Here is a 27,917-nt window from a genome sequence, read left to right as displayed (position 1 = left end):
GTGATGTTCCCGGGAATTGGGCCGGGAACAGTACCTGGAACTGTTTTTCTCTCCAGCTGGCTGTCGTGTCCGTTCGCCTTCCAGGAAAGCAAAGCCCATGAGAAGAAGCCTGGGAGAGCACTGCCGCCCAGTGGGGACGGAGGCCGGGATGAGCCGGGACTCCGCTGGAGCCCAGCAAACAGCGGCAGGAAAAAGCCCTCTTCCAGGCGAAGAGCAAACCACCCCAGAACAGAAGAAAAGGGAGGCGAGGGTTCGGTCTGCTTTATTTGAAAACAGCTACAGCGAGCGTTCAGTGGAACCCGAGCAGCGTTCGTTTGTATTTCCAGCCTGTGCAGTCTCTTTCTCGGGAACGACAGCAAGGTTTGCAAACTGAGGTGGATTTTTTTGGTCACGCAGAACTGAAAAACTAGCAAAGTGTCTTCAAGCAAACAAACAAAAGAGTTTTAACTTAATCTAATGTGCCAAACACTGGAAAAAAAGCACAGCTTTGGAGGAAACGACGTTGCATTTCACCAAAGTTGTAAATCTTTCATTCCAAAAAGCATCTCTTTTTCACTAGTAGGTGCTGCAAATCCAACTTAACCCAATAAATAGTTGAAGAAACTTCAGGACCAGGCTGAGCCAGTTCAAGCACGTTTCAGGGCAGATATGGGAAGTGAATTTCCCACCTACACATCGCATTTCTTTGCCTGATTGAAGGTATTGTGTTGGCAGGAGTAAACTACAGCTGGTCCCTTTGTCCTTCTGTGGAGGGAAGGAATTAAGATAATTTAAGGATATACTGTACAGAGGAAATGCAAGGGCTGAGCCTATATACAGATACTCCCCAGCCGACCCCAGTGCCGGTGCTTGCGTCCATCACTGCCTGCAGCTGAAAACCAGCGTCGCTGCAGCCTGCGCCGCAGGGGCACGGAGGTGTTGGGTTTCTTTGCCGGTCTCCCGCGGTCAGACAGAAACCGCCCCGGGCACAATCCTGCGGATGTGCGTGTAAGACTTCCTGAGGGTAACGCTGCCGTGATGAGACACCCCCCGCGGCAGGACACACTCTTCTGTCAGCTTCTGAGTTTCAGGGTCCCAGCACAGCACTGTCGCAATGACTTCGTTCTTTTCGTCTCGGCCCCCGGTGATAAACAGCTTGTTGTTGCAAGGAGAGATCCCACAACTGGCTCGCTCGTGGGTGAACTGAGTCACCAGGCACCATGTGTCTTCCTGGGGGCTGTAGGAGTAGAGGGCTTTCATTGCCCCACCTGGAGAGGAAACGGATATCAGTTTGCACCGGCCGTTCCTGCAGGAGATTTTAATTAAACCACCCACTTCAACAAGGCGCCGTTCCTGGCATTTGTAAGGATGATTTATGCTCCAAAGCTAAGAAAAAACAAGGTCACAGGATGCTTTATTGTTTTGAAAGCCAGATCCGCAGAAAGACACTTATTGTTCATAAGGCTCTGGAATTTAAGGCCAAAACAAACTTCTGTGGTCACGCAGCGTGACCACAGTGAACCCAGAAACAGACCTTTCTCATACCTGCTGCTTCAGCTAAGGACACAACTTTAGAAAAATACAATCTTGTTTAGAAGAGCTGAGATGATGAAGGACTAGGTGTGGTGTGCTGTCACTGTTAGAAATGGGTACATGAGCTCCTGACTGACTCCGCTAGCTTCAGCGTCTGTCTGCCCATTAAACCTTCTTCTGCCTGGAGCTGCCTGTTTGCAAAAGCCCGTTCCTCGTTTAGGGGTCTATCAGACTGGACTCATAATCTTCTTGTAGGTAAACTAAACAGAGAGTGGCCTTCGCTTTCCCCTTGCCTGCCAAAACTGCAGTCATCCTTGAAACTTTCTGTGCACCTTTTCTGTTTTTGTAGGGTCCTTTTCTTTTGAAAAATGGTCAGTACCTCAGTACCCAAGAGTCGCTATGGAAATATATTCCCTCCTGAGAGTACCAACAGCCGAACGGTTCTTATCCTGAACTCTGCAGGGACTGGTTCTGTCTTCAGCTGTATAGCATAGGGCTGGGGAAACTTGGAGGCCGTGGTCTTACTGGCGAGTTGCAACAATGCCAGGGATCCTACCTGTTGGCAAGGTGAGCATCTCTCTATTGTAGTTATAGTAAATATTGGGTTTGGCAATACAAACCAAATACTTCAGGGATGATCAAGTCACTGTGAGGTGACTTAAACAAGTTCATTTCCCAGCTGGAGCAGACTGAAAACATACACACTGTTAGTGACAGGGATTCATCTGGCAGTTGGTAGTGCATCAGTCTGGGTAATTTGACGGCTTTGGATGCAGCGACCAAATGCTCTTTGATCTTTCAAACCTCAGGTGGGGCTGATTTCTATCCAACTGAACTCCATTTGTTTCTCAGAGAGGGAAACAATAGGTTTACTAGCGAAAGACGCCGAATGAATGTAACTGGTGTCACATTTTATCGGGAGTTGTAACAGCCAGCCCGTAAGTCATGCCTTCTCTTCTGTCCCTCGTCTTGGAGGAAGAGGGTGATGTCAGTCCCTGTGCTGAGGAGAAGCACGAGGTATTTACATACACACGAGGCACACACACACACATGGATATATGCACACACACATGCACATTATAAATCTCCCTTCAGAACACCGTTTACTACTTGGTGGTACCCTGGCTGTGTGCTAGCCCTCAGCATCTTTTTGATTATATTGCAAGTGAGAAATTTTCTGCGCTAGGGCTGAGTGAGGGACTCTTCAGAGCTCCTGTTTGGGAAATAAATGTTCCTCTTTCCTTCATTTGTTTTTTTTCCAGCACCATCTGGAGATGTTTGCAGGCTCCCTCCTTCCCCCACAGTTCAGCTCACAACCATGAAACTCTTCTTCTTCCATCTTTTATTGTCAGTTCTGGGAATTGCCTCAATTAACCCCAAGCACAATCTAGTGAAGAGGTGTGGATCCTTGGGTATCAGTGGTCCTGATCCCATGACCTGCTCCTAGTACTCCTATCCCTACTTAAATCCTGTGTGCAGTGGGCTGTGTAATGCCCCTGGAGAGGAGAGGGGACATGATGTAGCCATGAGGTCATGCCCTTGCCACTATGAAACCACCTTTGGATGGCTTGAGTTGTCTCTGGGCTAACTCCAGCCTTCCAAGGTACCTACCATGCTAACAGGGATTTTGACATGGTGACTCTTCGCTGCTGGTTGTGAATGTGCTGGATTCCCACCCCTCACTAAGCTCCATGGGAAGAGCCATCTGACCGTTTGATTATGCTCCACAGAGTTTGTGGGTAGAGCTATCACACAGAAACAAGTCCTGCTGTGTCTAGACGAGAAGGAACATCAGTGCTTCACCTACCCACAACGTAGATGTGATCACGGAAGCTTGCAGCATTGATGCATTTGGCTTCTACTGGCATGGCGGCTTTCAGGCTCCACGTGTTGGTGGCAGGGTCATAGCACTGAGTCTTGTCCGTCGCCAGCTTCCCGTTGGGTCCTCCCCCGATCACGTAGAGCTTCTTCTTGTAGCTGGCTGCTGCAAAGGAGCTGACGTTGACCATGAGGGGAGCAGCCTGTGTGACCACAAAAACTCATTAGTAACCATTTTGATTTCAGGGAGTCAGACTGACGCCCACGGAGTGGGAGTCTGCTGAGTTTTAAGTCAGATGTCCCTTTCAAGACCATCAGTAGGGTTCAGAAGATGACATTTCTAGGGCTACGGGAGAAGCGTGTTTCAGCTTTTTCTTAAGACTGGAAACCCTGTAATGAAAATGTGCTCTGTTCAAATGCTGTGATTAAAATTACGTCGTCAACAACTGAAAAGTGAGCAAATGCCAGAAATGCCCCAAATCTCCTTTACATACTTATGCACAGTGAAAAAAACACAAGAAACTTGTTTGCACTGATCTTTCGACTTGCAGCTGTGATTGTTAGATTCCTCAGCGTGGCTTTGTGTCATCTAGAAAATAGGGTTTGTATCTGCCATTATGATGCCTAATCTCAATTATTTCATGGATTAATTGGCTGCCTAATAGTCTCTTCTCAATGCTTGAAGAACAGTTGGAACTGTTTTTTTTCCATCCCGTTTACCTTGAAACCTGTACTTTCAACTTAAATGTGTAGTCCATACCCTATATAAGGCACAGGTTGGTGTGCACGTTGTGTATATATATATATATATATATATATAATGTGTCAGAGCAGTAGTTTTCAGCCTATGCTCTGGTTCATGTATGCTGTGTTCTTACTCACTGATTTATGGACTACTCGCTTTAAAAGCCAATTAAGAAAAGGAAAATTAGGCATCGGATGTCTCACGGGCAATGACTGGCAGGCAATCCTGTGATTTTTGCTTTCTGAAGGATATGCGTTTCTATGGAAAAAATATTTGGGGTTTTTATAGACCAGAAGTACTTCAAAGAATTGTACGAGATCCCGTCTTTTTCATTTTTATGATTCAAAGCCCTCACATTTTCTGTTACAGTGTTCCAAATGAGTCAAATGTGACGTGACACAGTATCTTACCTCTGACCAGCAGTTGTGAAAGGGATCGTACGCTTCCATGCTGTTGATTCTCTGCATGCCATCAAACCCTCCGATGACGTATACTTTGCCACCCAACACTGCCATTTTATGCCTCCATCGCCCAATATTTAGATACTCAATTTGTATCCATTTGTTGATGGAGGCGTTGTATTTCCAGACATCGTGTTTTGTTTCTTTGCCACCTGCAGTGTACATGACACATGTAAATGTGATAGCATAGCTTGTATTTACTACAAATCTCCAGTAAGTTTAAATTTAAAAGTTTTTTGTCACAATAGAAAATAAATCATTGGTCCTTATTAGCTTCGTAATTACTTACACCAGTGGCCTGGCCCTGTTATGCAAGGAGAAAATTTCTGCATTTAGTTTACTTAGCAGTGAAGGAAGCTCTGAACAATTTCTACAGCCAAATATTCAGCAGAGATAAATCAGTGTTCCTCACTTTACCAGACCACAACCGCTTTCATTTTAACGCTGAGTGAACGACCAACCGCACACGGCATGGCGATACGCAGGAGATTGTTGTGCACCGCCTGGGCTTTGCAGGGTGCTGGGAAATGACAAATAAACAACCCTGATTTCAGTAAGGTAGTGGAGGACGCTGCCATTGGTAGAGCCAGAGCCCTGGAAGACAGGCTGGCATTGGGGAGCTGCCAGTTCATGCAGGGTAGATCCAGTCAGCTAGCTCAGCAGTTTACAAACGGTTAAAACAACAGACCCGACTCTGGAGCTCCTATCAACAGGAGTCCTGCATGAGGTGTTCCAAGTTTTACTATTCAACCTTGGGGTCGCACGCCTGGGGTCTCATTTTCATACCTCTCCTTTTTCTCTACTGACTTGGGTTTGCTTCATATTTATTGACTGAAGATCAGAACTGGACCCTGCAAACTCACTCTAGAGCTGACTTGCAAGTGAGTCTTTACTGATGCTAAAGCAGAGAGCAGTGTTTTAAACAAGCACTTTTGTTTGCATGTAGTTTTTGGTGTAACTCCAACACAAACGGATGTAGGGAAGCCTGAAACCGCATTTACAGACTGAGTAGCTTATTCCATCATCTGCAACCTGGTTAAACATTTGTTTCACTGATGAATACACTGAAAAGAGAATTCATATTCCGTTGAGAAAGTGTCTGCCTTCATTGGTATTCTGTACTGCAGCCAGATCACTGCGAACTGGTGGAGCTCATCTCTGGGCCAAACAGCGGATTGAATAGGAGATAATTAGCATGCTAGAAAGAGTCGTTTGGAATGCTTTTGTCTCAGTATTTTTCACATGTGTGTGTTGAATTTTATTTGCACTCCAATAACTGAAGTGGCTGAAGGGCCTGAATGCAGCATTCAGGGTTCCAAGGGGGCTGAGAGACTGCAGGTGTTCCCCTTACCCTCCCCTGAGATTTTCCTTCTACGTGAGCTGGTTCTTCCCTGCGCAGGCTGAGACTCGGGCAGGAGCCGGAGCTGGACCGGGCAGGTGAATTTGCTGCACATCAAGGGGCAGGGAGAGATTTTTGAGACAACTGGAAGGTTTTTTTGTTTCTTTCCAATCTGAGGAAAAATTGTCCCTAAATTAGTAAGACTAACAGAATGGGGAGTGATAATTCATGTCATTTTTAGTTACACTAGCATTGAAACTGTTGGGGGAAATGGTGATGGAGAATTAGCTGTAATCTTGTGCAAAGGACTTTCCTGTTGTTCAGATGTGAAAAGAGCAGGGCAGGCTCCAAACTGTACCAGGGTACGGAGGGAAATGAGCACGCGGGAGGGGAGATCAAGTTAGGAAAGATGCAAGTCAGGTTAGAAAAGAATCAAGTCACAGGAGCTAAAAGAAAGAAAAGAAGAGCAGAAGGACACGCAGGAGGTGGCAGGTGTTTAACCAGGATTGCGACACTAATAACTTGGTTTAGCTGGAAAGAAATTGCTCATGACTTTGGTCTACTCAGCCCTTTATTTGGATGGGAATGGTGAAAAGGAGATAGGAGAAAGGCTAAGAGGGAGGTTCTCCTTCCCCTCTACACTGCCCTGGTGAGGCCTCATCTGGAGTACTGTGTCCAGTTCTGGGCTCCCCAGTTCAAGAAAGATGAAGAGCTACTGGAGAGAGTCCAGCGGAGGGCTACGAGGATGGTGAGGGGACTGGAACATCTCCCCTACGAGGAGAGATTGAGGGAACTGGGCTTGTTCAGCCTGAAGAAGAGAAGGCTGCGAGGGGACCTTAGAAATGCCTACAAATATCTGAAGGGTGGGTGTCAGGAGGATGGGGCCAGGCTCTGTTCAGTGGTGCCCAGTGACAGGACAAGGGGCAATGGGCACAAACTGAGGCACAGGAAGTTCCAGCTGAACATGAGGAAGAACTTCTTCCCTCTGAGGGTGACGGAGCCCTGGCCCAGGCTGCCCAGGGAGGCTGTGGAGTCTCCTTCTCTGGAGATATTCAAGACCCGCCTGGACAAGGTCCTGTGCAGCCTGCTGTAGGTGACCCTGCTTTGGCAGGAGGGTTGGACTGGGTGACCCACAGAGGTCCCTTCCAACCCCTACTATTCTGTGATTCTGTGATTCTGTGATTCTGTGAATGGAGGGAGGGAAACAAAGATACGAAATTAAGCGGAGAAGGAAGAAAGAGGACCTGTGAGAGCAGCAGCAAGAGGAAAGCCTGCTTAGACTCACCGCAGCAGGGGAGGTGTTAGCCTGGCCTGGAGACAGCCTGGATAGAGCACAAAAGAAAAGATGTCAGGAATAAGAGGAAGCAAAAAGCCTGTGACCTTGAAAAAGAGGAAAGGGTAAGAGATTAAAGGCAAGTGGAAGAGAGACCTCTCAGCTCAGGGATGTGAAGGTGTGAGGGATGTTCCCTAGTCGGGATGTTTGATTTGGGTTCCCCTCTACAGCTAGCTGTTAACAGAGGGTCTGCTGCCCGAGTGAAAAGAAACTCCCTGTGGTGGGCTGAAAGGAAAAACCTCCTTTATTTGTAACTAGGGAAGGAATAATTTAATTTTTATCCCAGGATACAGATTTAATAAACTTTAAATTGCAATGAGGTAATAAAAATCTGTGGATTCCCAAAAGAGAGAATGCAATGGAAGATATCTCAATAAATGCAAGGGACCACTAGTCATACTTTTCACATTTTAGCGCTCCCTCCTCCTTTATTCTCTCCTGTCTTAAGTGAGCATTGAATGTGGTGGATGATTTTGCAAGAAAAAGCGTCCTACCCCTGGAAGCACTGCTGTGTAGCGTGGTCTGTAATGTGACAGTAGTGACAAGCTTGCTATCGCTTTTCCTTCAGAGAGCAGAAGGAGATCGTCAAACTTGCTTTTGGCAGGCCATCAAAATCAGCTGTCAAACTGACTAGCCAGCTTGAGTTTAACCTTTTTGATTGTCAAAGTAAAAACTCTGTAGCTCCAGGATCAAAGCCCTCCATGGAGCTCAGCTGTATTTGTGGGGGAAGTCAAATCCGCCTGCTGCAGCTCAGGATGAGGGCTTGCAAACGATACGTTCAGACCCAGGGCGTGCATCCGACCCACTGGGTTTCATCTGCCCGTGACAGTGAATATCACCGTTAGCAAGTGGGCCTTCTAGTGTCCTGTCTGCTGCGCTGCTGAAGCGCTCCCGGCACGGGTGCCAGGTGGGCAGCCAAGCAGGGGCGACGGTTCCCGGCAGGTTCCTCACCGATCCTTGCAGAATGATCAGATCCTGGCAGATTTTGGCTCACGCGTGTGGAGCTGCAAATGGACTTCTTGCAAGAAGGTGCTGGAGCAGTTATTCTTCATTTTATGTTTGGTGAACGGTTCTCAGAGGCCACTCACAGCCACTGAGTGTGCGCACAAAAGTAGCCCTGCACATAGGCGAATATTCTTTGAAAAGGAATCCTGTGCTAAAACTCTTGCCAGGCCCAGGCAATGTCCTCACGCATCCAGCGCTTCTCTGCGGCCTGTTCAAAGCCAAGGCATGAGGAATACCCATAGAGCTTAAATCTCCTAAAGCTGCCCCAAGCACGCTAGTGGTAAAAGCTGGAAATAGGTGCGAGAACCCTCTGCTCCCCTCTTTGACTCCCAGTGTCTCGTTCCTTACCCGATATGTAGACTTCATTTTTTAGCGTAATGCATGCAAACTCCACCCATTTTTTATTCTCATTCTCCGTCTCCTGCTCTGTGATCGGTAATTTTGCAACTTCCAGGCGGCTTCGCCTCAAAGGATCCAGGCAAGTCACTTCTGCTACAAACTTCTCATCTTTCGTACAGCCCCCTATGATCATAAACACCTCAGACTGGAACTCGTGCATCCTGGGCTTGGTTCTTTCTGTAATAATCTAAACGCAAGCAAGACAGAGTGAGTACACAGGGCACTTACACCTACAGTTTCAGAAAGGTCTGGTGACCTTTTCTCTGATTACCTGTTTTATAAATCCCAGCTGCCTTACATCAGCTGAACCAACTATCGCACGCTCCTGAAGCTGCAAGCCTGGAAAGCACCCTCGAAGCACAGCGGCAGAGGTTGCTGTATCCTGCTGTCACCAGGATTTCTCCAACGCTGGACTTGGCTGCTTTTGCCTACCCGATCCTCCTGGGAATTCCCAGGGTGGCACCAAGAGCTGTGATGGTGAGCACCAGCGACAAGGAGGCAGCTGAGGGGGACAGCGTGAGGGCAAGGCAGGAGGGCCCTAAGCTTTGGGTATGCCCTGGGGAGCTTGGAGAGAGCAAGAGTGCAGTTAGCACTCGCAGAAACTAAGCGCTCTCTTTATTTGTCCTCAAGAGATAAGTTAAAGCATAAAGCAATAGCAATTCTCTACTGTGGGGTTTTTTTTTTATTTTTTTGTTGGTTTGTTTATTAGCCTTAATTTTAAGCCAAAACCAGAAGGTTCACTTAAAGCCAGCCCCAGGCTCTGAAACATGGTTAGCTCTAATTTACTGCCTGTTGGCTCAGTTTGTTGGCCAGGTCTTTGTCTCAGGGACGCTGGAAAAAGTCACTTCCCGGGTAGATGTTCACCAGGAGCAAAGAATGCAGGGGGTGCTTGGAAACGTCTGTTCGGCCTGGAGGAAATACTTACAAGCAAGTGGAAACGAGTGCATGAGTGTCCCAAGGCACTACGCTGAAGGACAGAAGGAATAACCTTCTTTATCCCCCCCCCCAGTTTTTCACACTGCAAGAAATGCAGCGTGGGGAGCGCATAAAGCTGCTCTCCTGCTTCTGCTGCATCACGGGGCGTTCGCCAGTTTGCAGACCCTGAAGGTCTGCTGGGAGAGGCCGGCGCTCCTCTGCTGCGGTCTTACGTCTGGCCAGGGGCGGGCTGCGGCTGTTCCCGTCTGCGTGCCCCACAGAAGCAGGCTGTGGACCCGCAGGTGAAATTCTGTGGCAGTAGGCAGCCTGCTTACAGTTTTACTTCTCTTTCTAAACTACTTATAACATGTTTCTATAAATCATTTATCTATATTAAAAAAAAAGATTATTTACACAGACATAAATCTTGTGTTTTCCTTATGTTTAGCAAATTACTAGGAAAATTTTAAAAACCCATCCGTCTCAGCACTCATCAGCTTTCAGAATTCTGGTTTTAACCCATCTGTCACCATCACCAGGAGTCAGCCCCGGGGAGGACAGCTGTCAGGGCTGCCTCTGACGGCTGCCCCTTTGAAGATGAGCGTAATGAGTGTTCAACCCTGAGCAACGCTCCCTTTGTCTGCCCCGCGTGGACCCGATAGCGCTGCTGAGTGGGGCAAGGCTTCCTCGAGGAGTTCCCGCCGGACTGTCCGGCCCTGCCCCGCGTCGCCGGGTACTGTCTTACGCAGCCACCGGCACAAAGAGCCCTCGGTCTCTCCCTGCTGCCAGTGACACATCCACCGTCAGCGATGGATGCACAACGTGCTCCTGAGGCCGCCTGCCTTCCTCGGACGCTCCGTCTGAACATGAGGAAGAACTTCTTCCCTCTGAGGGTGACGGAGCACTGGAACAGGCTGCCCAGGGAGGTTGTGGAGTCTCCTTCTCTGGAGATATTCAAGACCCGCCTGGACAAGGTCCTGTGCAGCCTGCTGTAGGTGACCCTGCTTCGGCAGGGGGGGTTGGACTAGATGACCCACAGAGGTACCTTCCAACCCCTACTATTCTGTGATTCTGTGATTCTGTGATTCTGTGACCGAGGAGGCACACGAGTTTTCTCACACACTCACATACCTTTGCTCCAGTTGTGAAATCTCACCTCTGGTTCCTCTCCCCTCTACCCCACATTTTGGGCTGGGAGATGATGTGACTGATACCTAACTTTCCAAAGAGGACAGGCGATCCACCACAGCCTGCCTTGAGCAGGTAGGGCAGGATTCAGCTGGATGTCGGGATGAACCTGTCTCTCTGGGTGCAGGGACCTCTGCAAAGGAGGAAGGTAGGCAGACCTCTTCTCTGGGAAGAGACCGTCTTCTTTGCAGGAGGTTCTCTCTTTCTGAAAGATTTCCCCCCATAAATAATGAATGGAGATGTTGCATGTTCAGATTTGAAAGAGTCCTTACAGATTGTGGCAGAGTTTAGTGTGGAAATTATTCTTCCTTTCTCAGGCTTGAAGTATTAGCTAGGAAGGCGAGGTGTCAGGAGTAACACCATTTGCCTTTCTACCAGGGAAGTCACCCGGGGTCTTTGTTCAGCTGCCCAAGTGTGTGTACGAAGGGTCGAGCTTAGGCCTTCATAAACGGGAAGCTGCACGCTTTGTTTTAAAACGAGCTACCAAAAGCTTCTAAGCTCTCCAGATGAGCAGGATGACCAGCGAGGCCCACCTTGACTTTTCAGCAGCACTGGTTAGCAAAACTTCAGTGCGAATACCTTTTTCTGTCTCGTGGTACTGCTCCTTCCGATGGGATTTTTGAGCAGAAGCATGAGACATTCAGAAAGAGCAGCAAACACTTTCCTTTTTTACTCACCTCGTTGCCTGACAGATGGTACATTCTTGCTTCTTGAAGCAAAGGAAAGACATCTGGACACTGTCGAATGAGCTGATCAGCTTCAACAGTCTCTACAAAATACCAGGGGTCCAAGAGCGGCAGACGGACGTTCTCCAGCACGTACGGCAGGAGAGGAAGCCTTTCCGACTCCTTGTAACGAACCCAGTTCATCACAGTTTCGAACACCTGCGCCTCTTCCGTGACGTAGAGGTCGTCGCTCTTCAGCGTGCTGCACAGAATGTCGGCCGGCAGCTCCAGGAACTCCTCGTAGTTCAGGACCTGGGTGAAGTTCTGGATAATGTAGTTCTGCACTTGTTGTTTCAGGCTGTGCAGGGAGTGGGCGTCTGCCAGCCTCAGGATGCCAACGCAGTTCTCCGGCTGGAGGGCTTCGGTGAGAAAACTGGCACAAGCGTCCACCATGCGAAGGAACTGTGGACAGAAAAAGCATGCATAAGCACGGAGCAGTTACTTGTATGACTCTGTCACAGAAGAGCTACGGAGCTTTTTGAATGTTATTTGTTTCACAAAGGTGAAGGGATTTCTACCATTCCCCTTCCCTCCATGAGATCTCAAAGCACGAGCAAACATGGCGTTACAAAGCGCAGAGAAGGTCCCCAGGCTTCAGATGTGCTTGCCCTGCTTCATCTTGTACATCAGCTGGGATCACTTAGAAGGGAGTCTGGTTTTGGAGTGCAGGTGGCTCCACTGTCTGCATTTACGCTCCCACCATCCAAACTCTGAACGGGTCTGAGGCCTTGCGAGGGTGGCGGAAAATGAGCGCTGGGGTCTGGGAGGTTTGGGCCGAAGTTTGGCCCCCCCAGAGCATACGGACCTGCTGTCCTGTACCGGGGATCACGGCAGGAAGAGCCTGACCATCAGCAAATCTTTGAGTCGCCTAACAGCCAGGGTGGTCTGGCAAGTGTCTGTTGGGGGGGAGGCCTGCAGAGGTTTCAGTGACCTTTGTTTTCCTTGTCGTCACCATTGGCTCGAAAAAACGTAGATGTGCGTTTCACACACAGTCTGCTTAATCAAAGAACTTCCCATGTTTGTGTTCAGCAGGGCGTCACAACTGCTCTCATTAATGTCCTTTGCAGCCCCACCCGAGGGTCCCAAAGGTGCGGACCCGCGACCACAGACGCCTGCGGGGCATTGGCTGCGAACTACGCTGTGAGCTGGGTTGCTGGTGATAACTTGGGAATTGGGAACCGGTTTCAGGTAGAACTGATAAGTTACAGAGCTTCATCCTGGGCTTTCCGTTGCCTCCGTGATTTCCCAGACGGATGGGGCTTCAGTGTTCGTGTCGGTTTTGCCACTGAGCAGTGCGAACGGCAGCAGACAGAAAGGTGGGTCAGAACTGGTGCTGTGCATTTCCATCCGTGCTTTTTGGGTCCTTTTTCCATCCAGCGTCAGCAAGCAAACCATTTTAACTCGTTCTGTCCCACCGGGGAAAGTTGCACAACAGTAATTTAGGGGCAAAGAGGAAGCGAAACATTTTTAAACACTGTAGTATGTAGATTTGTTTCAGTAATTAGGGTAGAACCTTCCAGACCTGGCGGTGTTGTGTTGACACATTTAGACTGTTTACCAGAGCCGAGCGATCGCAGACGCCGCGTGCAGACTGCCTGGTTCCTGTTTTACATTTAGATGTGGTCAAGAGTTTAGAGAAATGCAACTGAGTGATGAACAAGGGTACGCCAGGTCTCAGAATATGTCGCTGCCGTTGTGACATAAATCTGTCAGCGGCACCGTGGCAGAGCCCGGCGGCCCCTCGGCTCCTGCCACGCTCGCCTTGTCTGCGCTCTGGGGTAGCACAAGGCTAACGCTTTCAACTCACCCGTGCATTTCCCTCAGGATCTGAAAGGACTTTGCCAGCGCCCAGCAGTCCTCAGACCTGAGGCTGGTTAAGCGTTAGCCCTTTAGAAGCTGGCAGTAACGAGATGCAAAAAAAAAACCAAATCTGGGATGTGCCAAGGTCACTCATCAAGTTATCCACCAGTCTGGGAACAGACCCCCAAACAACATTCTCACCAGCCACTGCAGAGTGCTCTGATTATTTATACATGGCTTGTTAAGAGCGATACTCATGGGATGACACCCGAGGGGTTTCTCCCAGGCAGCTCACGCTGGTCTAACGGCCGCGCAGGCACCACTGATCGCGCTGGGTGGCCGTGTCTGTGGCCAGACGAATGTGGAACTGCAAGGTGTGGGTGTGAGAAACAGACCCCACCGAGGGCTGAACCAGAGACGTCAGACCGCTCGGGAGCATATCAAGGCAGGACTTTCCCTGGGTGCTGCTCCCCATCTCCGTGCTGCCCTGTCTCCCCACCACCGCCTTCATTTAGAGACAAAACTCCCCCCAAAACTCCCCCAGACTTGCTGGTCATGCTTCAGTCAGCCCCATGAGAGCAGGGGACTCAGGAGAGCACCCGGGAGGAAGGCACCCCTGAGCCTCTGCTCCATCTGCTCGGATTCTTCTTGCAGAGCTCGAAATTTTCGTTTTTCTCTTCTGTGAGTATCCCTCCAGGCGTTTGAAAAGCCCTGTTCCCTGGGAACAGTTCCTTCAGTAACTGGGTCCTTCTTCTCCTAATACCCCTTTGACCCAGGTTCTCACTTGCTAGAGGCATCCGATACGCTTGCCTGGCCTCCACGTGTCCTTCTCTCTGAATAATAAAACTCAATTCTCCTGCTTGAAGTCCTTGCTTGTCCCAGCTTTGATTCAGACTGTCTGGCGCAAGCAGTGCCAGCAGCGCTGCCTCCTGCCACAAACCCAGGGAGGGAAGGGAACGGTGGGTGAAGGGGCTCTTATTCACAGCCCCTCTCTGTATGCTGTGCACTCCAGGGTCAGATCCTGCACCCTGCGGCTGCGCTGCCCTCAGCCACCGGCTCTGCCTGTGGCTGCCGGGGCAGCACGTCCAGCACCCGCGTCCCGAGGAGCCCCACGGCCAGGAGCCAGCCGGGCAGCAAAGGGGCACAGAGACCCTTGCAGGGTGGCTCTCCGGGGACCCAACAGCTTTCTGAGCCCGCGAGCCAATCTCTGACCTGGAGCTGCCCAGAACCCTTCGTTAGCAAAGCGTGCCGTCCTGCCTGGCACGGCACTGGCTGCAGCGTGACGAGCACCGTCCTGCAACAGCCACCCTGGCTATAGGATGCTCTTCAGGTAACTGGCATTTCACAGAATCACAGAATCACAGAATAGTAGGGGTTGGAAGGGACCTCTGTGGGTCATCTAGTCCAACCCCTCTGCCGAAGCAGGGTCACCTACAGCAGGCTGCACAGGACCTTGTCCAGGCGGGTCTTGAATATCTCCAGAGAAGGAGACTCCACAGCCTCCCTGGGCAGCCTGGGCCAGGGCTCCGTCACCCTCAGAGGGAAGAAGTTCTTCCTCATGTTCAGACGGAACTTCCTGTGCCTCAGTTTGTGCCCATTGCCCCTTGTCCTGTCGCTGGGCACCACTGAAAAGAGCTTGGCCCCATCCTCCTGACACCCACCCTTCAGATACTTGCTCGTGAAAAGTGGGTTAACGTACGGCTGAGAGGTGCTTTGGGAGTCAGTGAGGCCGTCAGGGTGGTGGTGCTCCAGCTGTGCCCCGGCCACCGAGCAGCCCTGCTTAGAGCAGCCAAGGTGAGGCAGCTCGGGGTCTGCTGTTCCCGCTGCAGCTGGCACGTCCATGGCAGTGGTCACCACAGCCCTTCACGACAGCGCAGTTTCCATCACATCTGCTCAGCAGCTTGCTTCCCCCCCGTAAACGCTTTGCTTCCACCAAAACAGCTGACGTGGCCCCTCACCCAAGCCGTGATGAGGGAGCAGGGCAATGCAGAGGTTCCTTGGGGGGCAGAAGGAGGGCAGACAGGCCTGAAGGTTGTTGCTCAGTAACCGCGTGAGAAGCAGAGCTCTCTGCCCTGGACCTGAGAAGCAGCTGAGATCTTGGCCCTACCAAGAGGTGAAGGGATAAGCCACTCTGCCCAGGGCAGTGGTGGAGTCCCCAGCCCTGGAGGGGTTCAAAAAACGTGTAGACGTGGCACTTCAGGACACGGTTTAGCAGGCAGGATGGTGCTGGAGTGACAGCTGGACTTGGTGATCTTAGAGGTCTTTTCCAACCTTAATGATTCTACGATTCTGTGATTCTATGATTCAGTCCTGGTGGCAGAGGGTGCTGAGCTGGACCCCGGGTGGGCATCAGCCTCGTGAGCGTGGTGGCTGGGCAGCCGCCAGCCCAGACAGAGGAGGGGACTGTTGAATGCGTGTCGCAATTGTGGTCTAGGTGGAAAAATCTGTCTGGGTCACTGCAGGGTGAGGCTCAGCAGCTCCACAGCTCCCTGTCCCAAACCCTTCACCTGCTTCCCTGGGAGGAGAGAAACCTCTGGGCACCGCGCACGCTGCGGCGAGGACTCCTCCTCTCTCTGGATAAATAGCCTTCCACCTCTGTCTGCTGTCAGTTGGCTGCCTCTGCGCAAAACTGATTGGAGGGGACCAAGGGAAGGCACAATTACGTTAAACTTATCTGAAAATATTTTCTAGAGAAAAGTGGAGTATCTGCATTGAAACATCTAGAATTGTGCGAGTAATTTCTTTTCTGGTTCTCTGTCAAGTCAGAGAGATTGAGAAGAGGCACTGCCAAAAATTGTTGCTAGTCAGTTAAAAAAGTTCTATCTGGAATTTTGTTCTCTTATATGTCATTAATTGGAAAGGAAAGAATTTCCCAAACAGAAATGTTACAATAAATTGCAGAATTAATCTTTTCAGCTGTTGGTATAGTGAAATGAAACATTTGACTCTCAAGTGTTTCTGTTTGTTCTTTGGCATAAATAGCAGAGACAAGCTGGCAGAACGCAGTAGGTGCTAAATCTTTTTTACACAGAACACATTTTCAGCCAAAAACCTCACTCGTGTATAATGTCAGGCTTTAAGGACTTAAAAATCTTGGTAGTAGCCAAGACTGTTGGAGTAAGACTTGGGATCACTGCTTTTGGTTGAACATTCCTGTGGGTTTCTAGGTTTTTGTAGTTTACTATTCTTGCTCATGGCACCCTCATGATTTTATCATTACTCTAACAGTGTTTGATAGTTTTCTTAAAGCACCAGCCTAGGGAATAAAATTTAAGCTTAATTTTAATGACAAATAGGGAAGAGAAAGGGAAAAACACAAGTTTATACTTTTGATGTTTTCAGAAAAACAAAAATGAGGGATGATCCTAAGGAAAAAAGGTTCAGAATAAAACCAAAAGAACCCAGAAAAGTGTCCTGAAAATGAACCAGAAGTAACTTTTGAGAGCTACCAGGGTGCAGTGTCGGTCTGCTGAAAGTCTCCGTAAGTTACTGCGCGCCAGCCCCGCGCGACATGAACGCTGCGTTACCTTTTCCGAGTTACCTTGGGGAGCACCCAGTGATAACTTTCCCTTCTCTCCCCACAGCAAGCACCAGCTGCCGTTACCCCAGAGGGACGGGTTCTTTTCAGAGCAAAACCTCCGTGTAAGGCTGGAGAATCATAGAGAACCACGATGGTTATGGAGCCAGGTGTTTCTCGCCTGCCTTGATGAAAAGGCCGGACACGCATACACGCACTGGCACTTGGCAGGTTATGCTGGGTGCAATTTGTTAGCAATTTGCGGCTTGGTACCAGGGACTGCAATTTGGTAGACCTCACAGGTGATTTACAGGACACGTGAATACCTGATGGACCAAAGGCTGAGTAACGCTGCCCAAGTCTGGCTTCCCGCAAGTCCCGGGTCGTGACTAAATCCCTTTGCATCCCGAGTGCTGCAGAGGAGGATGCTAGCTTTGGCTGGTGAGCCTCCCTCTCCGGGCGACGGAGAGGGAGAGACGTCGGTAGCTTCCTGCTCTGGCCGGCCGTGCCAGCCACTGCCCGCTAACTCTTTTGGGCTGGAGGACCACCGGCCTTCTCAGGCTGAGCTGAACCTTCAGGAACACGGCCCCAGCAACGCAGCGCTGGGAACAGCTCTTGGAGGCAGAGCCCAGCCGTTTGCCTGCCTGCACGGCACCCAGCACAGCAGCATTCAACAGGGCTGTGACTGCCATTTTTGACCCCAATCTAAGTAAATATGATGCAAAATGCTTCCAGATCCCCTGAAATCAGAGAACTTTGCAGTGTGTTAACCAGGGTAAGACACGGTGTTGCCAGAGGAACAAGACTGGATCAGTGCTTTCGAGTTTTCTGTACCTGAAAGAGGCTGGCGGCTTCCAAGACTTTCTGGACGTTTTGCTTTGTGATGAGCATCTTGCTGGTGTAGGTGTAGTCCAAGAGTATATTCATGGTTTCTGCGTCAACTCCTTTAAGTATGATCTTCTCTTCATATTTCTCTCTTAAATCATTGCAGAACATGGCCCTGAAAAGAAAGACGTTTTTCTTTTACAGCATCCCAGCCAGGATGAGGCATTCTGAAAACATTTGGCTACATGGATTTCAACACAGAATACTCTGATTGCTTCATATTCCATGCAATTAGTCCTGTAGCAAAGTAACAAGGAAAATCCTTTGGTTGCTTTCATACCTCTTTACTTGTGAGTTAGATATGGCGTACACACGTGATGGATACTCCAGAGCTGGACTCTGCAGCAGACCTGGAGCTCCATGGCAGCCCAAGGCAGCTGGGACCTTCCCTGCGAAGCGCTCTGTGTCTGCACCCATGCTGCAGACCAGTTGGGAGGTCTCACCTCTTGCTTACAGACTCTTTCTGTTTCTGGTACAGGCCCAGCTCATTAACCCAAGCCTCCAAGCTGCTGGCGTTCTCCACACTTCGTTAACACTCAGCACGTGTACGTTGTAACCCTTGGCAAGGCCGACACCCCTGTGCTCCCAAGCTGCAGGGTGCTGCTGAGGCTGAACCCCGAGGGCCAGCCCAGACCCACGCGTCCGACAGCCTCACCTCTAAGCTTCCTAAAATATCTTTGACCCCGTTAATACCAGGGATGGACCGGGAGGGAAAGGCTTACGTATCTGCTTCTAATTAAGAGGCCAACTTTTCCTCTGCTACATTTTGGGAGCTTCTGGTAGGATTGCAGAATTGGCACCTCTTGGCTAGAGAAGTGCTTGAATAATCATGAATGGGAACTACAGTTTGCCGGAGAGCGTAGTGATTTCGTGCATGCTGATATCACCTCCCTTTGGTGGATAACACTGCATGTGAAAGGCAACCGCCGCACACGCCTTTGGCACTAGGCAGATATTTCATGTGGAGTATAAATCAGAAATTTCTCTAAGAGCTATTTAAATCCACTTTGCGTTGTGACGGCTGCAAGGCAAACACACGCATCTTCATCTGCATTTTCAATTCATAGTTTTACGTGTTTCTTCCAACGCTTTTGCTTTTGTTTAGAAGTTTGATCAGTCCCGTCTTGTTTACTGCATTCAGAGAGCGAGATTTCACATCGTTTGGAATCTGGCTCAACAGATGAGAACTATGTGAGTCCACTTGTAACTGCGTTGGTGAAAAACATGTGCAGATCTAAAGCATAATTATAAGTGTTCTTTACCCTGCATACCAAGCCCGTCGTTATTAGTCATGTACAATGTTGACAGGACAGCGCAACCTAGGAAATGACTAGAGATCCAAAGTCTCAGGCCATGCTTTTCTCGTAAAAGCAGCGCCAGAATAAAGCTGTCCGACTGACACATCTCACTGGAACGAAGCTGTTACCAGTTTTTATTGCAAAGCAGTTAGGCATGGTGAGTGGCGAATGGATGGGAGATACCAGCTGCTCGTTGCTCTAGGTGCTGCCTCTTCCTCAGCAGAAGCAAGCAAGAGCTGGTACTGGTTATCTCAATGCATGAAACTGCCTTTTGGATAAAGAGAACTAACTTCTGAGTTAGTTGGGCAGAGAAGTTACTTGTCAGAAAAGATGTTCAGCCAAATTTCTCGTTTTCCCTTCATTTGTCTCAGCTCGTTAGAGGTTTTTGATTCACTGCTCTGCTCCATGACCCAGCTTCTGCCACCACTGAAATCAGAGCGCTTGAAAGGCACTGAGACAAAATGCTCCTTAACTGCTTTGAGCACAAGACTGGGATCCTCCTCAGCTTCTCTCCCCTTTGGTGGTGTTCAGTGTTGTACGGCTGGGGCATGCCCGCAGGAGGCCGTCTGAGGACAGCAGCCCTCGGTACCCGCTTCTCCCCGGAATGAGGTTTCAACGCGGAGAAGGAGGTTTGTACGAAACCGCCGTTTCAGTCGCACCGGATTGATAGGTGCCGAGTGCTTCATCTGAATGAGAAGTAGGTCGTCGTAGGATGCAGGTGTTGTCTGCTCTTGTTCCTTTTATCTCTTAAACTGGTGACTCCAGTCTTGTATTTAGCCATCCCTGTCAGGGAGGTGAGAGCTCTCACTTCCATCCCGCCAAGGCGGAGTGTCTGATGGAGGTCAGCTGGAGATACCCAGCGTTGCACCACTGCCAGGCTGCTCAGAAACCACCCTTGGGATTCTGGTGGAGGCTTTGCGCGGGGATCTGGCCAAAGTGCTTTCACCGATCTCTCTCCTAATCTGCAAAACTGCGTTAGAGCCGCCATCCGCTCCCGGTCTCGTAGGGTACAGGTTCACCTAACGTGGCTGCAACCTGCAGAAATCACACACCTGAAGCACGGTGCTCTCCCACCAGGTCTAGAAGGTGGCAGGGGTGAGTAGGGCCATCCTGTCCAGGAGGGCTGGCTCCTGCCATCGCTTCCTTCTGGTCGAGCGGAGTGGACCTCATTCCGTGTGTGCTGACCGGAGGGAAGACCCTGCCACTGACCAGGCTGAACTTCTCTCCTGGGGATTACAATGCTGCCTCCAACCCTCTGGGTTCACCTGTGCTTACCCGGAGAGGCGTGGGATTATTTTCTCTGGGGCTCTAAATCCTTCAGATGCGGCTGCGAATTTCATTGTTTCCCTGGTTCCTGTCCCTGACTAATTCTAAACTAAGGCTTTGAACCAATATTTACTCTAAGAAATGCACATCTGAAGTGAGGGGCCCAGGGCCAAATTTAGATACCTAAAAATGGGTAAATTTAGAAAAAACAGGGAGAAATCTCAGTGAAAGAAATGAAGGGTTGCAGTTTGTGAAGCACTTTTTAAGCACCCACCCACACTGCAGTGCTTGCCTTTGGAATTATGAACCTGACTTCAAACAACCGTGCTGGAGCGTGAGGATGCTCTGGAAAATATTGCTTCAACGTCTCCCGGCCCTGTTCTCCCACTGCCCTGGGCAATGCAGGAGTAAAGAACTACTGGTCCACCCTGGCCAGCTTGGATTTCCCTCCTCTGCTTTGTCACCCACCCCGGGCTAAAGCGGGGAGCTGATGGCTCCATGCCTGTAGATGCAGGACGTCTCAGAAGTTCTACTCTGTCTGCTCTCACTCTGTGCTGGAGGAAGGACCGGGAGCTGCTCACTCCGTTAACCGCGTTGAAGTCAGCCGCCGCGGGTTGCTGGCGTCTGGCACCCGGCGCCCAGGAAGGGGGTTGTGTGACGTGCCATTGCCGGGGACTGAAGCCTGTGACTCAGAGGGTCCCTTTGCTGTGCTCCTGGCCACGGGGCTTGGAGGCCCTGGAACAGCGTGGAACAGTGTTGTTGAAGAATTTCTTCTTTCTTTGGGCCCGTGTAGCTCCGAGTGAATTATGGCAAGATGAAACAAGCTGCCTTGTGAGCAGCAGAACTAGTGAAGCTCGGTTCCCTGCAGACTGGTGTCCGCCTTTCCCTCTTCGCAGTAACCTCAGCTTCCCCCCCCCGAGCCCTCCGTTCTCGCTCGCTATTCCTCTCACGCATTTTGCCGTCCCTCGCAGGGTCTCCAGCCAAGCCAGGGCAGCGTGTGCTTGGGCTGGGCCTGGGCACTGCGTGTGGTGGCGGGCCAGGACGCAGGGCTGGTTACCCAGCTGAGCACCGTGGGGCCCCGGTCCCGGCATCTCTCCTCTGCCTGGCTACTGATTCCCATCAGACTTGGGGGAACTTCGGTTTTGAGATGTCCACCCTCTGCCAAACGTGACTGAACCTAACCCAAAGAGCTGGGACAAGAGGCACCGGCAGCCAGCGGGATGTAATAAATCTCAGCTCCGTGGGAAGCCGGGCCAAACACAAGCGCCCGGGCAGACCTGACACCCGCGTGCAACCGCCTCGGGGTGCGACGGCCTCCGGCCAGGTCCCCCTTCCTTCCACAGCAGGCTGCAGCGCAGGGCTCAGAGGGAAACCGGCCCGCAGTAGTTACCAGAAAATGGTCTTGCCCGTTTTTGACTGTTGAGGTCCCTTCTGATTGCAGCATCTTTCTTCAGAGCAGAAAGAGGAATTGCTGGTTTTCAAAGTAACGTTACGGTAATTCTTATTTTAATTTGTGCATCTGCTGTCCTTCCCGCACACGATGCTGGTAGGAAATATTTGGGCATCACTGCTTTTAGTACATTTTCACGTATGTGATCTATGTAGTCTATCTGCAGAAATAATACCAACCTCCACGTATTCACAGACGCAATCTGTTACAAGATGATGAAAGCAGAACCGTTCTTCCAGGCCAACAAAGCTTACTAGGCTCCATTAAAATTAGCTTTCTGCTCATGTCACAAGTGGTCACAGGTTCTTTTTTCTCACATTTCCTCTGTAGCTATTCAGTCATCTGACCACTTTAGCAGTAAAAAGAGAAAGAAGAAAAATCCCAGCCATGCAAATGCGATTGTCTGAACGATAATGGCAAATCTGTGTTAAAACTGATACTGAGTAGCTCTGTGCGTCTGAAATTTGTTCTTGCTGGGCAGTAGTCTCAGACAGACTATCTATTGTAGTACTGAAAGAACGAAAAATTCAAGAGGACCAGAAGGAGGGGGTGAAATGGTAAAATTGCTTTCAAGCAAGCTTTTCCCATTGCAGTAGATTTTTGGTAACCCTAGGAAAGACAGAATATTCCTTCTCGTTCCTCCTCCACAATTTCACGCTGTATATATTTTTACCACGGAATGGTAATGGGAAAAATGACCAAGTTCCACAAACCTGCTCCTATCTCCATAAAAGTACTGCATGATCTGCATGAATATTCCTCTTTTCCTGAATCCCGAAGGGACGGCACAAGGGGCTAGACACTCGGTTAAAACTCCCGTTTTCTCACCCGCTGTCTGCCAAGCACTCTCCGTTTCTCCGCATGCCTCCAGCGAGCTTGCTGAGTGCTGGTATCACAACTCCGGCAAATCCACAGCTTGGCACCTGCCTTATTGAAGTCTCCAACTTTAAAAAAAGAGCTGGAAGGTGTCAGGAATGACAGACTCACTGCAAATTTGCGGAGTTTAGCACCCGGTTTGCACTCCTTGGAGATCTACAGTTCAAGGCTAAGAAGCAAAATAAGTTTCTTGGTTTTGTTTGTTACGCGCCTTACCTGAAATAGTTGCTCGCTGCAGCAAGGACCACTCGGTGACAGGAGAATTCCCTGCTCTCCACGCACAGGATGACGTCTGTGAGGGAATTTTCAAGCCGGAGGTTCTCCAGGCCATTCTGGAGCACCAGAGAGAGTCCCGTATCGTCAAACTTGACCTTCTCACCGCTCGAGACTTCCACAAGGTCCCCCATTTTTGTCGAACACTCATTGTCCAAAGAGATCTCGGGCTCCTCAGAGCTCTTCTCCAGCGTGTCCCCCATTTTCTGGCCAGCACCGTCTCATTCTGTTGGTGCTTCAAGCTAAAAAGAGCTCCTAAGCTTCAGACGAGTCACACTGCAGAAGTTGGGCGGATTTCCTGTCCAGAGGTCTCTGCTTATCTATAGCTGTCACACACACATAACAGGAAGCCTTGCACTTTCTCATCCTGTTAACACAAACAAAGGCTGGGGGTTTTCGGTGAATTTCAGGCAGTATCAACGTGTTTAGAAAGGACTTAAGATGCCTCTGGATGTGAGAAGATTACAAGTGACAGGGAAGGCCTGCTTCCCACCCTCAAACAAGTCCTTCACCGTTACCCAGATCTGCTGGCTGTAGCGATAGGTGCACCATATGGCTATCGAGTCGCTCCTGCCGAACTGGGCTGCTGAGGGGAAGAGGGTATTATTTTAAATTTCTTTTTCCAGGTATGTGATTATTAATCACTGAGCTGGCTTTGGTTTTGGTCTTGTTTTTTAACGATATGCTCGCATATTCTGAAAGCCCTCGAAGTGGCTGTTTCTGTCCCTCGGGACGTGTTAGCTGACAAACATGGGATGGCTTTTCTTCAAGGCTAAATCGGCGTAACTCTCCGCAGGACGTGGAGCGGCATCGGCGCTCTCGCAGCTGGTGGTCTTCAGGCCACACTGCTGGGCACGGTGAGCGTGGCTCCACGCAGCCAGTGCCATGCCACCAACTCTGGCGAGTAGTGGAAGCCAGAGGAGAGCCCAGGGAGCAGCGTATGCCAAGGTAGCTTCAGTCACATCTAGGTCTGACTTGCTGTCGTGGTTTAACCTGGCAGCCGGCGATTAGGACCCGACAGACAGGTCCCGGTGGGATGGGGAGAATGGACAAAAGGTAAAGCTCATGGGTTGAGATAAAGACAGTTTAATAAGGCAACAAAGGAAATATGAATACTACTACTAATAATAATTATAATAGTGAATATGCAAGCCAAACTATCTACAATACAATTTTCTCACCACCCAGTGACCGGTTTGCAGCCAGTCCCCGAGCAGCGATCGCGGAATGCCAAACTCGCGGCTTTGCAAATTTTGCAAAACTCCCAAAAAAGACCAAACTCCCGGAAAAAGTTCACACTCCCAGACAAGAGAGGATCTGAACTCCCAGAATTGAGAAGAGCCAGTTCCTGCCCCCCCAGCCAACCCCCATTCATAAACTGAGCACAATGTGGTATGGACCCCGGCTCGCTTAGGGAGCTCTGGCGCTGGGGAGTCAGAAAATGGCCCCCCTCTCTTTGCCCGCGAGAGGAACGCAGGGCGAGACTCTGGCCTTGGTGGCTTGGGTGCTAACCCACCTGGCCTTTGCGATACTTACTTCTAGGAATCCTCGTCTGGCTAATCCTCCTGTTTTTATTGTGTGTTTGGTTTCCTCTTTTGTCTCCAGCTTGTATAGCTGCGCTCTCCGCGTTAAGGGAAGCTCGGCTGAGAAAGGGACGTGAAAGCGGCGTTCAGAGAGGGCCAGGTTTAGAGGGTTCTTGTACAGGATGGGATAATCAAGAGGAAGGAAAGCAAAAAATCTCCCTCCTGCTTTCCCCTACCTCCTTGTAATGGGTTTTTCTTCATTTTGCATAGTCTGTGCAGCGCTTTGGCTTCTCCCTTTCCTAGCTGATGTAAACGTGTTCCTGCTGCCTTTTGTGCTAACTTTTGGTAATGAATGCTTCCTTTTTTACAGCCAGCCCCGTCTTTCCACCAAGTACCCTTCCAGGAATACAATCAGAAAAGGAAGGAGAGCCCTCAAAAATATCAGGTGTGCTTTTAAAATCACAATATTTTAAACCTATCTTGGGTTAGGTTCTCTTCGTTTATCGTCATGACTTTTGACCTTAGGGAATTCAACTTATCAAGCTTTTCTCTGATGGTGAGAAGCTTCATATTTTCTTTATCTGTTGAAGTGAAAGCTGAGATTCAGCAGTGATCACTTGATTCCAGTTGCTGAAGCTTTAAGCAAAGCATTAATAGTCGCAGAAGCTGAAGGAAGATTGTGTTGGCTGGGAGTGCTGGGAGCGGAAGCCTCGCAGTAACTAGGTCAGTTGGTAGCTGTGGTGTTGTCAGCCTGCTACCCTTGAACTGCGCCGTGGAAAGGACCTCAGTAGCTCCAGCAAGTGTTGACTACTAGTAGCAGTGATTACTATCTGCACTCTGTCTCCTCCTGTGCCACTGCCAACCCATGCAATGTGTTTTTAACCCTTAAAAACCTTTTTTTTTCCTGCCAAGCACTGCCTCTCCTTTCTTCTTCTGTCGGTCTGTTTTTACAGGGCTGCCTAATATTTACAGAATCCCTTGGTCAGGGATTAATCCGCAAAGGTAGTAGGTAGTTTCGTTAATTGGACAAGCACCAGGGCAGCACTGAGGTGGATGTTGTGTCTTTACAAGCATAAGGGAACAAACCCAACATCAGGGAGCTGCTTGCCAGAGCGGCTCCGTCACCCAGCACTGCAGCAGCAACATGTTATTTAGTCCTGGGGCAAATCCAGCTTGCTACTTTACGGTAGCAGCTTCCAAATACATTTTTCTTTTTGGCCTTTAGAAACTTGTTCTGGCTCCACTCCTCCTGTTTCATTAAAGAATTACCTGCTAGCTAAATGAACCACTTAATCTGGTAAGAACTGGAGGCTTGTCTGTTCATGAAGTGTTTGTCTATTGTCTTTAGCTTACACACACGATTCTGTACCAGCTTGAGACAACAGGCCAGAGTTACTGGCTAAATAATTTATATCCACCACTTCTGTCCCCCAGTGAGTTTACAGAGCTGTGTAACACCACAGACTGCTGCTGGTATGCATGCACCTCTGTTTTGTACACGTTTGGCGAGCTGAGTTCAGAGACTGCCTTGCATCCTGCCCTGACCCCTTCCCTCTGCACCCTCTGCTACCCGTTGGTCATGCTCCCTGCTTAAATGTTCATCTGTAGCCAACATAAGGCCGGTTACAACTGTCTGTTCCTGAAACCAGCATCTCATCACTGCGGCATTCCACTACTGTAAAGCTTGACCACGTCACGTGAATCTGCCCAGGCTGGCCAGGGGTCCTGCTTCCCATCTCGGAGGGTGAAATATTCAGGCAGTCCCTGGGAAGAGTCGTGGACATGAAGAGGAGAGCCAGAAGGAATCACACCTGGGACACCCACCAACAATGGATCGAGAGCAAGGAGCTGAGGCATTCTTAAAGGCAGAAACACAGAAACCTATTTCTGACAGTTCTTGTTACTTGTTTTGCTTCCCACAGTCACAGAATCACAGAATCACAGAATAGTAGGGGTTGGAAGGGACCTCTGTGGGTCATCTAGTCCAACCCTCCTGCCGAAGCAGGGTCACCTACAGCAAGCTGCACAGGACCGCGTCCAGGCGGGTCTTGAATATCTCCAGAGAAGGAGACTCCACAGCCTCCCTGGGCAGCCTGGGCCAGGGCTCCGTCACCCTCAGAGGGAAGAAGTTCTTCCTCATGTTCAGAAGTCCTTGTACTTTAGCTAACAGAGCCCTAATGAACCTAGCAAGTCTTGAGAGGGACCAGGAAAGCAACGTGGGAGCATGTGGCTGGCTCATGGAAGAGGCCAGATGAAGACTAACAGGAGGCTTCCCGGACTGAGGGAGAAGATGCTGAGCCAGCCTGGTATGGCATTGGGATCGGGAAACTTCCCACTCCAGGTAACGAGCAGGTTGCTGAACTTGCAGGTCGCAATGGCTTCGTGTTTCTGACCTGGAAGGGAACTCTCCTGGGAGTGTCCTGTCACTGCAGAGCCCCCCACAAAGCGCATCCTTGCTGCTGTCTTCTTCCTCTGACTCCAGACTGTGTCCATTTCATGACCACCAGCATTGCTCCAGGTACGTGTGATCCATGACCAAGCAGCTGCTGTTGGTTATTCCACCTTATAGTTGTCCCAATGCTGCAGAAATCATCACCAGAGCTGCCTAGGAGCAAGCAGGTGACTTGCAAAGCTGAAGCCACTCAGCAACATGTTGACAGCTACATCTTCAGACCTCAGCACGTCTCCTGATGGCTGTGGGAGGGAGCGTTCTTTCATCTGAGGTGGCCTGTTTAAGGGTGCCAGTCTCCAACAGGAGGAGGACACAACAGCGGAAGAGAGGTCTTGAGAAGTTTTGGAGTTCTACCTGGAGTCCCAACACTGCAATCACTTCTGCTGTGCAGCTCAATAAATGCTGCAAAAAACAGCCTTATGATGCAGAGAACCCTGCCACGGGGCGCAAAGCTGCCGGCTGAATGCAGAGATGGTTCCTCTGTCTGGAAGCAGGGATGGGGACGGCGGCTGGCCAGCTGGACACACGTATCAGGGCACAGCTAACCGTGAGCTGCTCTCTAGCACAGTGCAAAGTAAGATAGCTGAGGCCTGAGATAATCTTGCCAGCCCTGGAAAATTGCTGGATTTTTCTGTCTGTGTTTTCAGTACATTGGGATAATGTTCACTAGCTTAAAATAGCACGTTCTTATTTTAGCTACGGGGAAACAAGCGTGATTTTTGTTTTTCAAAATACATCCAGAATCTGTGGATTGGATTTTCTATAATTGCGAGTTGGCATCTTTGTTTCATCACAGTTGTACTCCCTCTTCTGAACCAGCCCCCCTTCCATTCCAAAACCCGCTCCTTGGGCCTTCTGATACCCCTCCCTCTGGGCAGCGGCGGTCCTTCAAAGCCAGCAAGCAAAGATGTTTTGGTGAGGCTGGCCTGTCTCATCCCCTCGCTCTTGAAAAGCACCTCCTGTTTAGAGAGTATCGCAGTGTTGCTCTGCTAGTGCTGCAGGTATTGTCGTCCCAACTTTTGCTCTCAGACTGTTTTTGCTTGTATTTTAAGTCACTGGGATGTTTCTAGAAGAGCTGCTGCTTCCACGTGTTGTTTCCCCAGGTGCGGTGGGACGGTCAGGCATTGTGCTGACAAT

At 49.9% G+C, this 27,917-nt stretch overlaps 1 protein-coding gene across 1 annotated transcript; it reads right to left on the bottom strand.

Moving 5' to 3' along the window:
- Positions 1-246: 246 nt before the first annotated feature.
- Positions 247-23,108, bottom strand: KLHL6 (kelch like family member 6). The gene is made up of 7 exons (XM_009934005.2): positions 22,749-23,108; positions 17,592-17,757; positions 11,393-11,842; positions 8,562-8,799; positions 4,486-4,688; positions 3,320-3,533; positions 247-1,247 (listed from the first exon to the last, which is right to left on the bottom strand). Exons 1-7 carry the CDS (start codon positions 23,006-23,008, stop codon positions 946-948), a joined length of 1,833 nt encoding a protein of 610 aa, XP_009932307.1. The 5' UTR covers positions 23,009-23,108; the 3' UTR covers positions 247-945.
- Between the last annotated feature and the right edge of the window lie 4,809 nt (positions 23,109-27,917).

The sequence above is a fragment of the Opisthocomus hoazin genome, chromosome 4 (genome assembly GCF_030867145.1).
Source record: "Opisthocomus hoazin isolate bOpiHoa1 chromosome 4, bOpiHoa1.hap1, whole genome shotgun sequence".
Taxonomy (NCBI): domain Eukaryota; kingdom Metazoa; phylum Chordata; class Aves; order Opisthocomiformes; family Opisthocomidae; genus Opisthocomus; species Opisthocomus hoazin.
The sequence above is the reverse complement of the archived record's forward strand: the minus strand, read 5'-3'. Positions and strand labels throughout refer to the sequence as shown.

What these genes read in the sequence shown, in the direction of transcription:
- KLHL6 (XM_009934005.2), bottom strand. Translation starts at nt 23,008, where the DNA reads ATGGGGGACACGCTGGAGAAGAGCTCTGAGGAGCCCGAGATCTCTTTG. An exon ending in ACCATCTGTCAGGCAACGAG is followed by an intron (nt 8,800 to 11,392) that starts GTGAGTAAAAAA and finishes GCTTGCGTTTAG; the next exon opens with ATTATTACAGAAAGAACCAA. An exon ending in TGATCACATCTACGTTGTGG is followed by an intron (nt 1,248 to 3,319) that starts GTAGGTGAAGCA and finishes TTTCCTCTCCAG; the next exon opens with GTGGGGCAATGAAAGCCCTC.